The 13,221-nt window shown below is 29.0% G+C and overlaps 1 protein-coding gene across 1 annotated transcript in view; it reads left to right on the top strand.

The window, feature by feature from the left end:
- The window catches only part of LOC107453852 (synaptotagmin-6-like), a 179,201-nt gene that overhangs the window by 156,414 nt on the left and 9,566 nt on the right, over positions 1-13,221 (top strand). Inside the window, exons 3-6 of the mRNA XM_071179586.1 lie at positions 2,732-2,964; positions 7,371-7,678; positions 11,541-11,690; positions 12,545-12,694. Of these exons, the coding sequence (XP_071035687.1) occupies positions 2,732-2,964; positions 7,371-7,678; positions 11,541-11,690; positions 12,545-12,694 (841 nt within the window). The remainder of the gene's footprint in view (positions 1-2,731; positions 2,965-7,370; positions 7,679-11,540; positions 11,691-12,544; positions 12,695-13,221) is intronic.

The following is a 13,221-nucleotide window of genomic DNA, read 5'->3' on the forward strand; positions in this document are numbered from 1 at the left end:
CAAGTGAAGTTAAGAAATTTTTATCTAAAATAGTATTAAAGTAAATTTTTGAGATATAAATTAATTTTAGTTTCTGATGTGTTTTGTTTAGTTAAAGGTGGATATTAAGATAAATTATTTCCGCCTGCTTTTACACGAAAATAAGGAATTTTGCAAACCTATATGACAAAAATTTTCACAACGATATTTAAATATTCAACTTTCTGTTTAACGTGCTTTGTATTTTAATTTTCTAGCTTTGATTTAAAAGATTAGCGTGCAAATGTATTTTGTAAATTTCTATTTTTATTTTTATTCAAAAAATTATGCAAAAAAAATTTTTTCGTTTCCTTTTCTAACAATTGTTATATTTAAAAATTGTCAACAATATGATTTAAAAAAAACTTAAGACTATAGAGATGTCCAAGTCAGAAGCTGAATTAGATTAGTGTTCCATTACCATTTAAACAATTTTAGTTTGCACTATTCCTATTGAACTTTCGTGTTCCTTTCCCTGTAGGAACGTATTCCTTTTGGTTCACCTGTAACTGATTGATTATTGATAGATTTTTCCTGTGGATAGGTAAATACAGAGTTGTCAATCTAGACATCTCTATTGGCTTTGACAAAAACTATTGTTGCTTGTGATTGTACAAATTCCGCATCCTAATATATTTAAAAATAAACGTAGGTATAATTTTTTTAATATCAGATTTTTTTCTTCAAATTTTTTAAAAATGCCATTTTTATCGTGTAATAGGTATTTTTTGAAAGTGCAAAGTAAAAAATTCATTTTACGCTTGTAAAAATCCACTCCCGTTTATGCTAGTTTTTTGGAAGAAAGAAACAATATTAAAAAGATTATTTCAAGCTAAAACGCAACTAGCTGAGGAACGAAATTAGCGAGAGAATTTTTAGAAAAACGAAACAATATTAAAAAGATAAATTCAAACTAAAACGCAAACTAGCTGAAAAACGAAATGAGAGGGAGATTTTTTAGAAGAATGAAACAATATTAAAAAGATTAATTCAAACTGAAACGCAACTAGCTGAGGAACGACATGAGAGGGAGATTTTTTAGAAGAAAGAAACAATATTAAAAGGATTAATTCAAACTAAAACGCAACTAGCTGAGGAACGAAATGAGCGAGAGAATTTTTAGAAGAAAGAAACAATATTAAAAAGATTAATTCAAACTAAAACACAAACTAGCTGAGGAACGACATGAGCGAGAGAATTTTTAGAAGAATGAAACAATTTTAAAAAGATTAATTGAAACTATAACTCAACTAGCTGAGAAACGAAATGAGCGAGAGAATTTTTAGAAGAATTAAACAATATTAAAAAGATTAATTCAAACTGAAACGCAACTAGGTGAGGAACGACATGAGCGAGAGAATTTTAAGAAGAATGAAACAATATTAAAAGGATTAATTTAAACTAAAACGCAACTAGCTGAGAAACGAAATGAGCGAGAGAATTTTTAGAAGAATAAAACAATATTAAAAAGATTAATTCAAACTAAAACGCAACTAGCTGAGGAGCGACATGAGCGAGAGAATTTTTAGAAGAATGAAACAATATTAAAAAGATTAATTCAAACTAAAACGCTACTAGCTGAGGAACGACATGAGCAAGAGAATTTTTAGAAGAAAGAAACAATATTAAAAAGATTAATTCAAACTAAAACGCAACTAGCTGAGGAACGACATGAGCGAGAGAATTTTTAGAACTGCGGCTGAAAAGAGAAGAAATAGTCTAAGGCTGTATTGGACAGAAGAAGGTAGTTAAATGAATTTTCGACTATGATTTAATCTAAATTGTAATAGAATTAGATTTAGAGCTCATTCATCAAATCCATAATTTTTCTTCTTAATTTATTCATCTGCCTACGCAATGAATAATCAACCGTTCGAACATAATGGCAACGCCCGTCACGGCACCTTTATTTTCTCTATTTCATAAAAATAATCTTACTTAAGTATCTTATTTTTTTCATGGTAACAAGTTTTTTCACAACTACTACCTTTTAAAAAAAACTAACATTTAATTTTTACTTAGAATCCTAGATCATTAAAATAAAGACATTAATATAAATTAAACATTAAAATAATGCGCATTAAAAAAAAGCATATTTCTGTAGACTTTTTCAGCTGTTGAACTAAGTGCATTAATCAATTTGAAATATAAAATTTTACTCTGACATTTCTATCTAACTAAACGAAGTCATAAATGACTAATTAATGAAAAAAACATTTATGTAAAGTCAGGGATTAAAAAAAAACACCACACGAGTAATAGTAAAAAAACACAATTATATGAATTTATATGAATACCACATATTAGGAAAAAAATAAACTTGCAAATTAACCAGAAAAATTTAAATCAAGTGTCGTACATTTTAATCAGCGATATTTATTTCAACATTCTATAAAAATGTTCATTAAAAATCTATTTTGTTAAGGGGTACAACGTTATTAGTTTTAAAATGGTTTGTAATTTAGCACAAAATGTATGTTTTCGTATTTTGATACTTATGCGTTTTACATAAAGGAAAACCTTGATGAAATTAAATTTAAGTCATTAATTAATTCAGACATCTTGTGACATGATAAAACAAAAATAGACTAAGCAACAATAATTGGTGTCAATAAAACTAATGGTATGATGACATTTAAATAACAAAAGCAACTGCAACTAGCTGTTATGAACACCTTTCAAACTGCTTTTTTTTTTCTTCCCTCTTTTTCAGAATTTTAGCATATTTCGAGAACAGCCACAGAGAACTCACCCTTCACAACCTTTTTTGTCTTCATCTTGCCCAACTACGTCGGGGATGCCGCCTGTTCGGCCAAGTGCCGTCACCCACACCTCAGCCTGCCAGGACCACGTCTATGTCCGTCTCTCCCTTCCAGACGTTCATGTCGAGGAAGACAAAGTTATCTCATCCCAGTCCAGTTACTCACTTCCAGCGGTCAGAAAACGGTAAGATGCAGATTTATTTAAAGTTGGAATTATACTTTATTTGTTACAACAATATACATTGATATGTCACACTGTCAGATTGAGTAAGTTTAGGACACAGATTCAGCAATACTTGACAAATACCTTTATAGGGTATGAAAAAAAATAATCACATTTATCTTAAATGTACCCCACCTCTAGAAATTTCTCAGAACTAAATAAGATTTTAGTCATTTAAATTTCCTATTTTTTCTTATATTACGTTTAGCACAAACCTACGTCTGATAATTCTTAGTTATTTTTTGTTACGGCCAGAAAAAACTAATATTGAACAGCTGAAAGGTTTAGGGTAAGAAAGTGTAAAGCGGAATTCTTTGTTTAAAAACATGCTATAGTTAGATTAGTGGATAGAGAAATGACTAGACCATTTTCTCCATAAACCATAACATCTTGGTTACATTTATGGTTCACAGAGAAAATGGTTAGCTGTTGCTATATTTTCTGTATCTATTTCATGAGGCCTATAAATCTTTTTAAACCTTTTTTCCAGTCATATTTTTAATAGTGGTATTGATTCGCCAAGAAAGAATGTAGCAGTATTTGTTTACTTGTTGATTTAGAATGATATCCTTTCAAGATATCATCAAGTGGTTCATGGAACAAGTGGGTATGCCCAACAATAGTTGCTCTGTAATACCGAATTATTATTATGTTTTTAATTTTCAACAACGTTCTGAATTGGGTGCTTACTACTCGAAAAGAAGAATACGTGATTATATCATCTGATTTAACGGTACAGCAATAAGGCTTGGTCTATTATCTAGCTGAATCAATTTTCGGATCAGAATTAATTGGATACTTGTAAGTGTTGTCACTAGTGTGCATCAAACTTTATTGACTTCTGAATCGTGGCATAAACGAATGACACGATTTACCCACGATGGCGTCGCTTACAGGTATCCTATCGTAGATAAATATGTCTTCTTTAGTGATATTTTCGCAATCATCTGTTAAATTATTGCACCAACAACTTGAAGTAAATTAATTCTACATCAAGTATAAAAAGGATAACCTCTCTCGACCGTTCTGGCTTTTACATAATGGAAAACTTCCTCTATACTAGCACCCTACTTATGCGATTTTTCACATTGTTAACTTAGTTTTATACTTCATTTAGGCTTGAAGTGAAATGTAAGAAATACAGTACAGTTTTCATGTGATATAATGTCAACTAAACGAGAAGATCAAGAACATTTTTTTATCTCATCAAAGAGATTTTATTACGATCTTACTATCCCTTATATATCTTTCAATTTTTTTGTCTTAACTTTTTTTTTATTCGAACTACGTGCTTGGAACTTTAAAAAAGCCAGTAATAACTTTGTTTATCAAAACTTTTCCAATCAAAAACTAGTAAATTAAAGAAAATTAACTTGTCCAACTCAATTATTATCAATACTTATCAACTTATCAAGAATACTATATTGAGCATGTATCGAGCGACTCAATGTAATATTATGAATACACAGTGAAGAATCAAATAACTCAGTTTTGCTCAGTGTAACCTATGTAGAGATCCATGTAATTGATATTAAAATATGTACTTTTTTATTAATTTCACGTGTCCTACCTCTACATTATTTTTCCTCTTGGATAATTTATATTAACTAAGTCATAAATAAAATTAATTTTTAAAACTTCCATTACCAGAATTTTAAAAAATGTATAAGACATTTTTATTTAAAGACCAATATCTAAAAACCCATATCTAAAGAAAAAAATTCAAATATGTTTTCTTTTAATGTAACAAAGAAATCGCAACCAAGTATAAAAGAGGCACCTTTGAACATTAATATCGCGAATTTCTGTTCTTCTTCAGTATAAATATATGTTTTTCAATTGAGTGTGAATCTAGATCTATTAAGGAAAAAACTGTGCGCAAAAAACTTTATACTTTGTCTTACCTAATAAAATAAATGAAAAATAATTCATTATGAAGAACACACAATTATATTAAAGTTAATTCTTTCAGTTTAATTAGAGCTATAAACTAAAATTAAATTTAGTCTTTATTCTCAATAATGATATAAATCATTTTTAAACTCGCGAAGAACATCAGCATATTCCAACAATGGTCGTACAGGAAATCTCTTTCATACGCGCTTGCTCTTGAACAGGTGGTCTAATGATGTTTTAACACTTTGCTTACGGTGTATCATATAGTACCATCACGTGTGGTCCATAAGTTGTACCAGCGGTAGGCTTACGGTGTATCACATAGTACCATCACATGTGGTTCATATGTTGTACCAGCCGTAAGCTTACAGTGTATCATATAGTACCATCACATGTGATCCGTATGTTGTACCAGCCGTAGTCTTACGTTGTATCATATAGTACCATAACATGTTGTCCACATGTTGTACCAGCCGTAAGCAAAAGGTTAAGGTGAACTGGAATGTTTGCCTAAGTCTTCAACAGCATGCAAACACCAAATATGATGCAATTCAACTAAAAATTGTGAATTTGTGTTCGGAGCGTACAAACGATGAACATTAAATTTTACATACTAGATATTTATACATTCTCAAAAGACTCAAAGAGAATCATTCAAATATGTTACTATTTTTTTATATGCACCAATTTTCATTGAAGAGTTTTTCCTCAAACGGAAATACCGCAGAAAACGAAAGGATTCAAAATCATATTTATTCATGATATTACTTGCACGAGAATTCTGCTTTCTAACATCAATGTAAACTATATCAATGCCTTCTTTTAGATTCTCATTTTCACATTTTATAACAACGCCTTGTGATATTTTAGATCTTTACTAGCAGAAATTGTATAGGCTATTTCTTAAAAATATCTTTTATGTGGAAATAGAAATAAAACATGTAAGTTCACTCAAAATGTTGTTTTTTTTTCAGTGCGGATATGCAAAAAAATTACACTTACAAAAACAAAAGCATTTTTATACAATTTTGTATAATGATAAATAGTTTGATTTTCCTTTATTTTATAGGTTGGAACTTGGAAAAGATTTATAAGGTTTCTAATTCTATAATCAACTAACAATGGCGTAGAATTTTTTTCAAATGTCTTTCTTTTTCAATAAAAAAATACTTTATGGACATTTACTACGCTTTTATGTGAAAATTTACTTAAAAGATTTAATTTGTCAAATATTTAATCGACCAATTGAAAACTTAATTAAATAAAAACTGTAGGAAATTAAAATGTACTGTTGAAATAAAACCATTACATGTAAAATGTACATAAAACAATAAAAGCTGTAGGAGAGTAAAATGTACTGTTTAATGCATTGTACTAAGAAAAACAAGTAGATATTCACTAATTTTAAACATTAGTTACTTAAAAAGTCACCAGATGTAGCTGTTGACTGAAAAACAATGTTTTCAGCTGCATAAAACACTTCTTTAGTAGCATAATTTTATAAATGAAATCTTCTCGCTTACGTTAACCAATATTTTTTCTTATTGCGCTACACTATTACTACAAATAGTGGTTACTTTGAATGCATATGTTTGATTGGTAGCGCTATTTGTTAAGTAACTATGTGGCTTATTTTAGTTTTTAGCAAATTTTAGCTGATTTTTACCGGGTTGCCTTAATAGAATTATCTCTTACCGTTTTTCTTTAATTGATTTTTCAAATCGTTGGTTCTTTTTGAACACTCAGTACTACTAATATGTTATAGATGATTTCGGGTGAGAAACAATTAATTTTTCTACCAGGTGTTAAACCCTCTCTTTTCTGATGATCAAGATAATTCTTCCTTTTTGTCAAAATAAACATATTTTTTGTTTTTTGTCAAAATTAACTCACAAACCAGGCACTTAACATGTTCTTTTACTTTTACTCTGCAATTGAAAACCTTATTACAAACAACGGTATTGTGAGCATGGCACTTTAGAATAAATAAGGTTTTTCTAATACTATCATCTCTTATTGAATTTTTCAGCAGTTATCTAGCAATCATTCGACGAATACTAAAAATATATGTGTATTTTGGCGGAACTGTGTTATCAAAGTAAAACGCTAATCTAGCCAAACTAGAGATCAATAACTAAAAACTGGGCTCTAAAAATAGTGAAAATGGCTCTTCATCTGCAAAATTTACTCTTACCTGTGATTTTTAAAGAATGGTGTGCCGTATTTAAATATCTCCAACCCTTTGTTTACGGTGTACCATTACATGTGGTCCACATTTTGTACCAGCCGTAAGCTAAAGGTCAAAACAAAAAATTCCATAAATTTATCATAAATAAAAAATAAATCATAAATCTTTTGTTTCTCTTTAATAGACAATATAACTAAAAGCAAATAAAATTTCCTGTAATATAATTTTTTTTTAATATCTCAGTGACTCATTGTTTAACATATATATTTTTTTTAATTCTTAGGTCACCAGTGAACCGGGCTCGATCTATGGACGCCCGGGCGATGCCATGCCCCGTGCCCCGACTTTCCATCTGTACTAGGTGTGACAGTCAGACCGGTGGTCCTGGATCGCCTTCCTTTCTCAGGACTCCATCCCCGGAAACTAGGTCCCCGGATCCCGTCCTGAGGCCAGTCAGCCCCACAACTGGGGGGATCAGGCCCAGATCACTCAGCCCTTTACTCTCACCAGCTTACTCGCAAAACTCACAGAGTTCACGGGATTCGAAGGACTCAGATTGCGGGCCAAGTCCTGGATCAGCAAGCCCATTAGGTGAGTATGTTTAAATAAATTATTCATGTTTTATTCATGAGTTCATGTTTTTTTATATGTAAATCGTAAGAAAGTAAATATTTTCGATAAAATATTTTAAAGTGTTCTATTTAATTTTCTTAAAATATTCGAAAAATATTTTATTCCTACTCGAATATCTTGTGTCTTTTATTATGTTTTTACTGACTTTTTTGCTTCACAAGTCGATAATTTATAAAGAAAAATGATAATTTATATTTATAGTTTCAGTAGCAAACTTTTCGTTTGGTTGCTTTTTTGCGTGCGTTTGTGTACGAGTCCTATGAATTTAAATCGTGTCTGTGATCTTTCCTCTTTTTTACTTTGCTGTTTTTCTTTCGCACAGACTTGGTATCTGACAATAACATTTACGTTTGGCACAATATGGCCTATTCCGTTTTTTATGAGAATAATCACTATTCTCAACTCATCTAAACTCAACGTCTACTTAAACTACAACTAAGCAAATAAGTTCCAGAAAATTTTTAAATTACAGATCATTGGTTAATTAAATCCCAAAATATTAACAATTACATTCAAATAATTATGCAGATGAAACCCTTTTTGCACAAGTAGCTTCAAACCTCACGAATCGAAACAAACAAATATTTTGTTAAGATACCTTGAAGTTATTTACTTAAACCAAAAACTCTTTGCTTCATTTTCTTAACTGTCTGAAGTCTTTCTTTTCTGAATTATAGAAATGTTACTAATGATTCTTCGTAATCATCCTTTGATCGTTAAAATATCTAATTTTAATAAAAACTAAAATTTATAATATTAAAAAAAAATGCAAAAATTACTAATGAAATTTTTCATGTTAATCAGAATTGAATGATTTAAGCCCCTTGTAGAATATTTTTAAAAGCCAACATTTGAAACTATTTTAGTCTTCTAAATAATTAATGATTTATACTTTTGGTATGTTATTCGAGATATAACATTCCTATAAAAATAAATTGATTTATTAACTGTAAATTCTCCAGATTCATTAATATGTGATTAAAAAGTTGAAAAACTTCCCCCGTCAAGCCTAGGAATATCTTTAAAAAGAAAATGATTACTTTATATCTAATGATTTGATACAGTTTAATTAGCCATTATTTCTGAATAATATGCATCAAATGTGTTAACATAAATTTTTCATGCTAAAATATTTTCAAACATATCATTATTATTCACGAGCCATTTCATATTTCAATGAATAAAACTCCCGTCAACACCATTAGTGAAAATTGAAACGTAGTTCAACCCTGCTGGTCTAATTAAAGCTTGGATAAAGCCTCAAATCCCGGAAAACACTAACTAAAAGTTTGATAAATGCCTCTTTTACGTCAGCTGCGACCACTTGGACATCACCATGGAAACTGAATCAACCAACCCAATGTTTTCACTAGCTTATGCCTGAGATAAATTAACAACCTTCAGCTCTTCTTCTGTTTCTGAGTTGTTTGCAGTAAAGATTACCAACTCTTTAATGTGCCCTTACCCTAGATTAAAATAAGTAGCTACTTTACATGCCTTCGATGATAATTATCATGACCTTCACATTGAATGTAAATGTTACAGAAATAAATTTTAAACCGCGCATGTTTTGGGATATTTACTCTACTTCCAACTCAATATATCGATGAAATTTAGACAGAACTATGGGAGTTAGTTTCAATATCATTAAGTTCTTATTAAAATTTTAGTCGAATTTTAGCTCAATTGCTTTCTTAAGAAAGATAATTTCAATATATATCTACAATTTGGCTGGTTTTTATGGGCAAAAGAATTTTAAGTCGAACATTAAGAAATAAAAGAAAAACGTTTATTTCGATTTTCTTTCTTCTTTCAGAAATATACACTTTAAATAAATAAGTTTTTTTGGAAGCATTTTTAAATAAATCATCAAGGTTCTGTTCAAATATCATGTTTTACAATCATATTTACTAAATTTTTAGTAACCAACTTCAATGTCTGTTGGGGTGAAATCTTGCAATCAAATTTGGGGCTAAAGGTTCACATCTTATCTGGAGCTCTGACAATACAAACTTCAACAGTCGTTTCCTGACCACTACAGTGCTTCCCAGTACTATTACCTGAAAAACATACCCTAAATCGAAATTCCTTCTATTTATCGAATAAACTTAGGGAGTTAAAATATCCACTAGAGTACTGTGATGGGGATAATACAAGTTTCACTGACCGCTTTAAGCAAAATTTATTGTCATTGATTTATTGTAATTAACTGTAATTGAAATTATCGCTAATGGAAATTTATCGTCAATCAAGTTTTTGATAACTTCTTCGTTTGCTTTATTTACTCAAGTTTCAGCTGGAGTTCTGCGCTAGACATTACGATTTTCATTAGTTTTTTTTTATTGTTCTGTTTTACAAAAGACGTTTTTCCTAATAATATCCCCTTAAGAAATTTATAGTAAACCTAAATTTTGATTATATCGGACTGGTTAGTGAGCTAAATTTTCAACACGATATTCTGTACCTGAAGACAACAGAAGTTTAAATTGTTTCCTAAACATAGAAAGTAAAATTTATAATAGTTCACCAAATTAAATTTATCACTGATCGAAATTTCATACCAATGCTATAATGCTCAATTTTTTTTCAATTATTTCATGCTAAAAGTTGCTAAAAAATGTTTCGCCCTTTAATCTTTAATTGAATTTTCGGACGTAAAAATACGTACAAATTTTTTTTACATTCGAAATCAATTCTAAAAAATAATAATAAAATAAAAATTTAAAAACGTAGTTTTTAAATTTTTAGCTTAAAAATGTAAGGATTCTTTTTTTTTTTTTGGTCAAAAAAGAGATAATAATTTTTTAACAGACAACGATCGAAATGGTAGGATGCAACACCTTTTTGATAAACTTGTACTACAAACATTTATGCGTTTGCTCCGAACGCATAAATATGCTCTGAAGTTATACGTGTAGGTCTAAAAACAAAATTTACCATTTCTATTTAATTTTTATAATTTTTGAATTATTCAAAAACACGTAATCAACACGAATTATTTATTTGTTTCAATGAAGTTATCATCATTTTTAGTTTTCTGCGTGTCAAAATAGGCGTTAATAAAAACAACATAAATCTAAATAATAGACATTGTGATTTTTAAAGCAAAATATAAAAAAAAATTCTAAATCAAAGTTAGCAAAAAGGTTGCAAAAGTGTGGTGTTATTCATTTATCTATTTTTTTCCTTTACTTGCTCCTCTTAATGTATAAATAAAAATAATAATAATGTATGCTTTAAAATCAACTGAACTAATCCTACCAAAAACATTTTTCCATTATTTAAAAAGTTCAAAAATTCGCAAATTCATAAAATATCTTTACAAAATACCAAAAGTATAAACAACTAAAACTATGGGACATTTAAAGAAAAATAATGTTTTTACAAATCAATTTGTGGAAGGTAGATAAAATAATTAAGAAACAATTTTTAAAAAATTAACAGTCCCTTCTTAATATTATAAAAAAATCTATTTTCGAGAATTTTTTAAGAAAACAATCCAATTTTTTAATAAAACGCATAATTTACCTTACAATTAACGAAATTTACAAAAAAATATTTCAAAGAAACACTCTAAAGTAATTATTTAAAATTTTATAACCGACTCTAAAAACGCAACGTTTGAGTATTATTATGTTAAGTTAAACTTCTCGTAAATACTAGAACAACTGAAGCAAAAAAATCTACATAGCACAAAGTATATCCTATCCTTTTTAGATATCATAATGATTTTAAGTCTTACTTTTAGAATAAATATTCGAAGAAGTTAATGCTTTTTCGAGTTAAAAGATTTTTTACTCAATTTCACTGACTATTACAGGAACAATTCAACCAGACCTTTATAAGAAAAAGGATATGGTTTTCTTTCACCAATCAACAGACAGCCAAGATGGAACTAAGTACGGCCGTCTTCATTTTCGCCTTAAATACGATTTTGATAGATCAGATTTGGTTGTTCACGTTATAGAAGGTAAGTAATAGAATCTAGACAGANATGCAACACCTTTTTGATAAACTTGTACTACAAACACTTATGCGTTTGCTCCGAACGCATAAATATGCTCTGAAGTTATACGTGTAGGTCTGAAAACAAAATTTACCATTTCTATTTAATTTTTATAATTTTTGAATTATTTAAAAGCACGTAATCAACACGAATTATTTATTTGTTTCAATGAAGTTATCATCATTTTTAGTTTTCTGCGAGTCAAAATAGCCGTTAATAAAAACAACATGAATCTAAATAATAGACATTGTGATTTTTAAAGCAAAAAATATAAAAAAAATTCTAAATCAAAGTTAGCAAAAGGGTTGCAAAAGTGTGGTGTTATGCATTTATACATTATCTAAAACTATGGGACATTTAAAGAAAAATAATGTTTTTACAAATCAATTTGTGGAAGGTAGATAAAATAATTAAGAAACAATTTTCAAAAAATTAACACTTCCTTTCTTAATATTATAAAAAAATCTATTTTCGAGAATTTTTTTAAAAAACAATCCAATTTTTTAATAAAACGCATAATTTACCTTACAATTAACGAAATTTTGAAAAAAATATTTAAAAAAAAAGCACTCTAAAGTAATTATTTAAAATTTTATAACCGACTCTAAAAACGCAACGTTTGAGTATTATTATGTTAAGTTAAACTTCTCGTAAATACTAGAACAACTGAAGCAAAAAAATCTACATAGCACAAAGTATATCCTATCCTTTTTAGATATCATAATGATTTTAAGTCTTACTTTTAGAATAAATATTCGAAGAAGTTAATGCTTTTTCGAGTTAAAAGATTTTTTACTCAATTTCACTGACTATTACAGGAACAATTCAACCAGACCTTTATAAGAAAAAGGATATGGTTTTCTTTCACCAATCAACAGACAGCCAAGATGGAACTAAGTACGGCCGTCTTCATTTTCGCCTTAAATACGATTTTGATAGATCAGATTTGGTTGTTCACGTTATAGAAGGTAAGTAATAGAATCTAGACAGACTTTTTTTTTCCCCTTCAAACGTGGGCACGTACCTAGGTTTGCAAATCCCTTACCCGCATAGTCCACGTCTGGCTACCAGTCCAGCTCGCCACGACCCCGGGAGCGAGTCTGATCAGCGGGTATTTATTAAAATAAAATTGCATAATACATAGTAGCTTGCTTTAGATAATTTTTACAATAAAATTTAGGATACAACAATGAAAAGTCTTGCTGAGGACAAAGGTGTGCATCACATTTGTTTAAAAAAAAAGAAACAATAAATAAAACAATAAATGAAGTAAAAAGAACAATAAATGAAACAAATTTTGTTATGTACATAAAATAATTGAAAAAGAGAAATTAAAAGAAAAAGGAAAAAGAATAGAAAAAGTGTACATGAATGAAATGTATCATGTAAGACAAAAAAAGTATTTTATATGCACACACACATATATATATAAAATTCCAAGTGGAGTAACTCAGGAATGGAAATCCAAACATCATATGTTCTNTAAAACATGCAG

Source organism: Parasteatoda tepidariorum, chromosome 4 (assembly GCF_043381705.1).
Source record: "Parasteatoda tepidariorum isolate YZ-2023 chromosome 4, CAS_Ptep_4.0, whole genome shotgun sequence".
NCBI classification, from domain to species: Eukaryota; Metazoa; Arthropoda; class Arachnida; order Araneae; family Theridiidae; genus Parasteatoda; species Parasteatoda tepidariorum.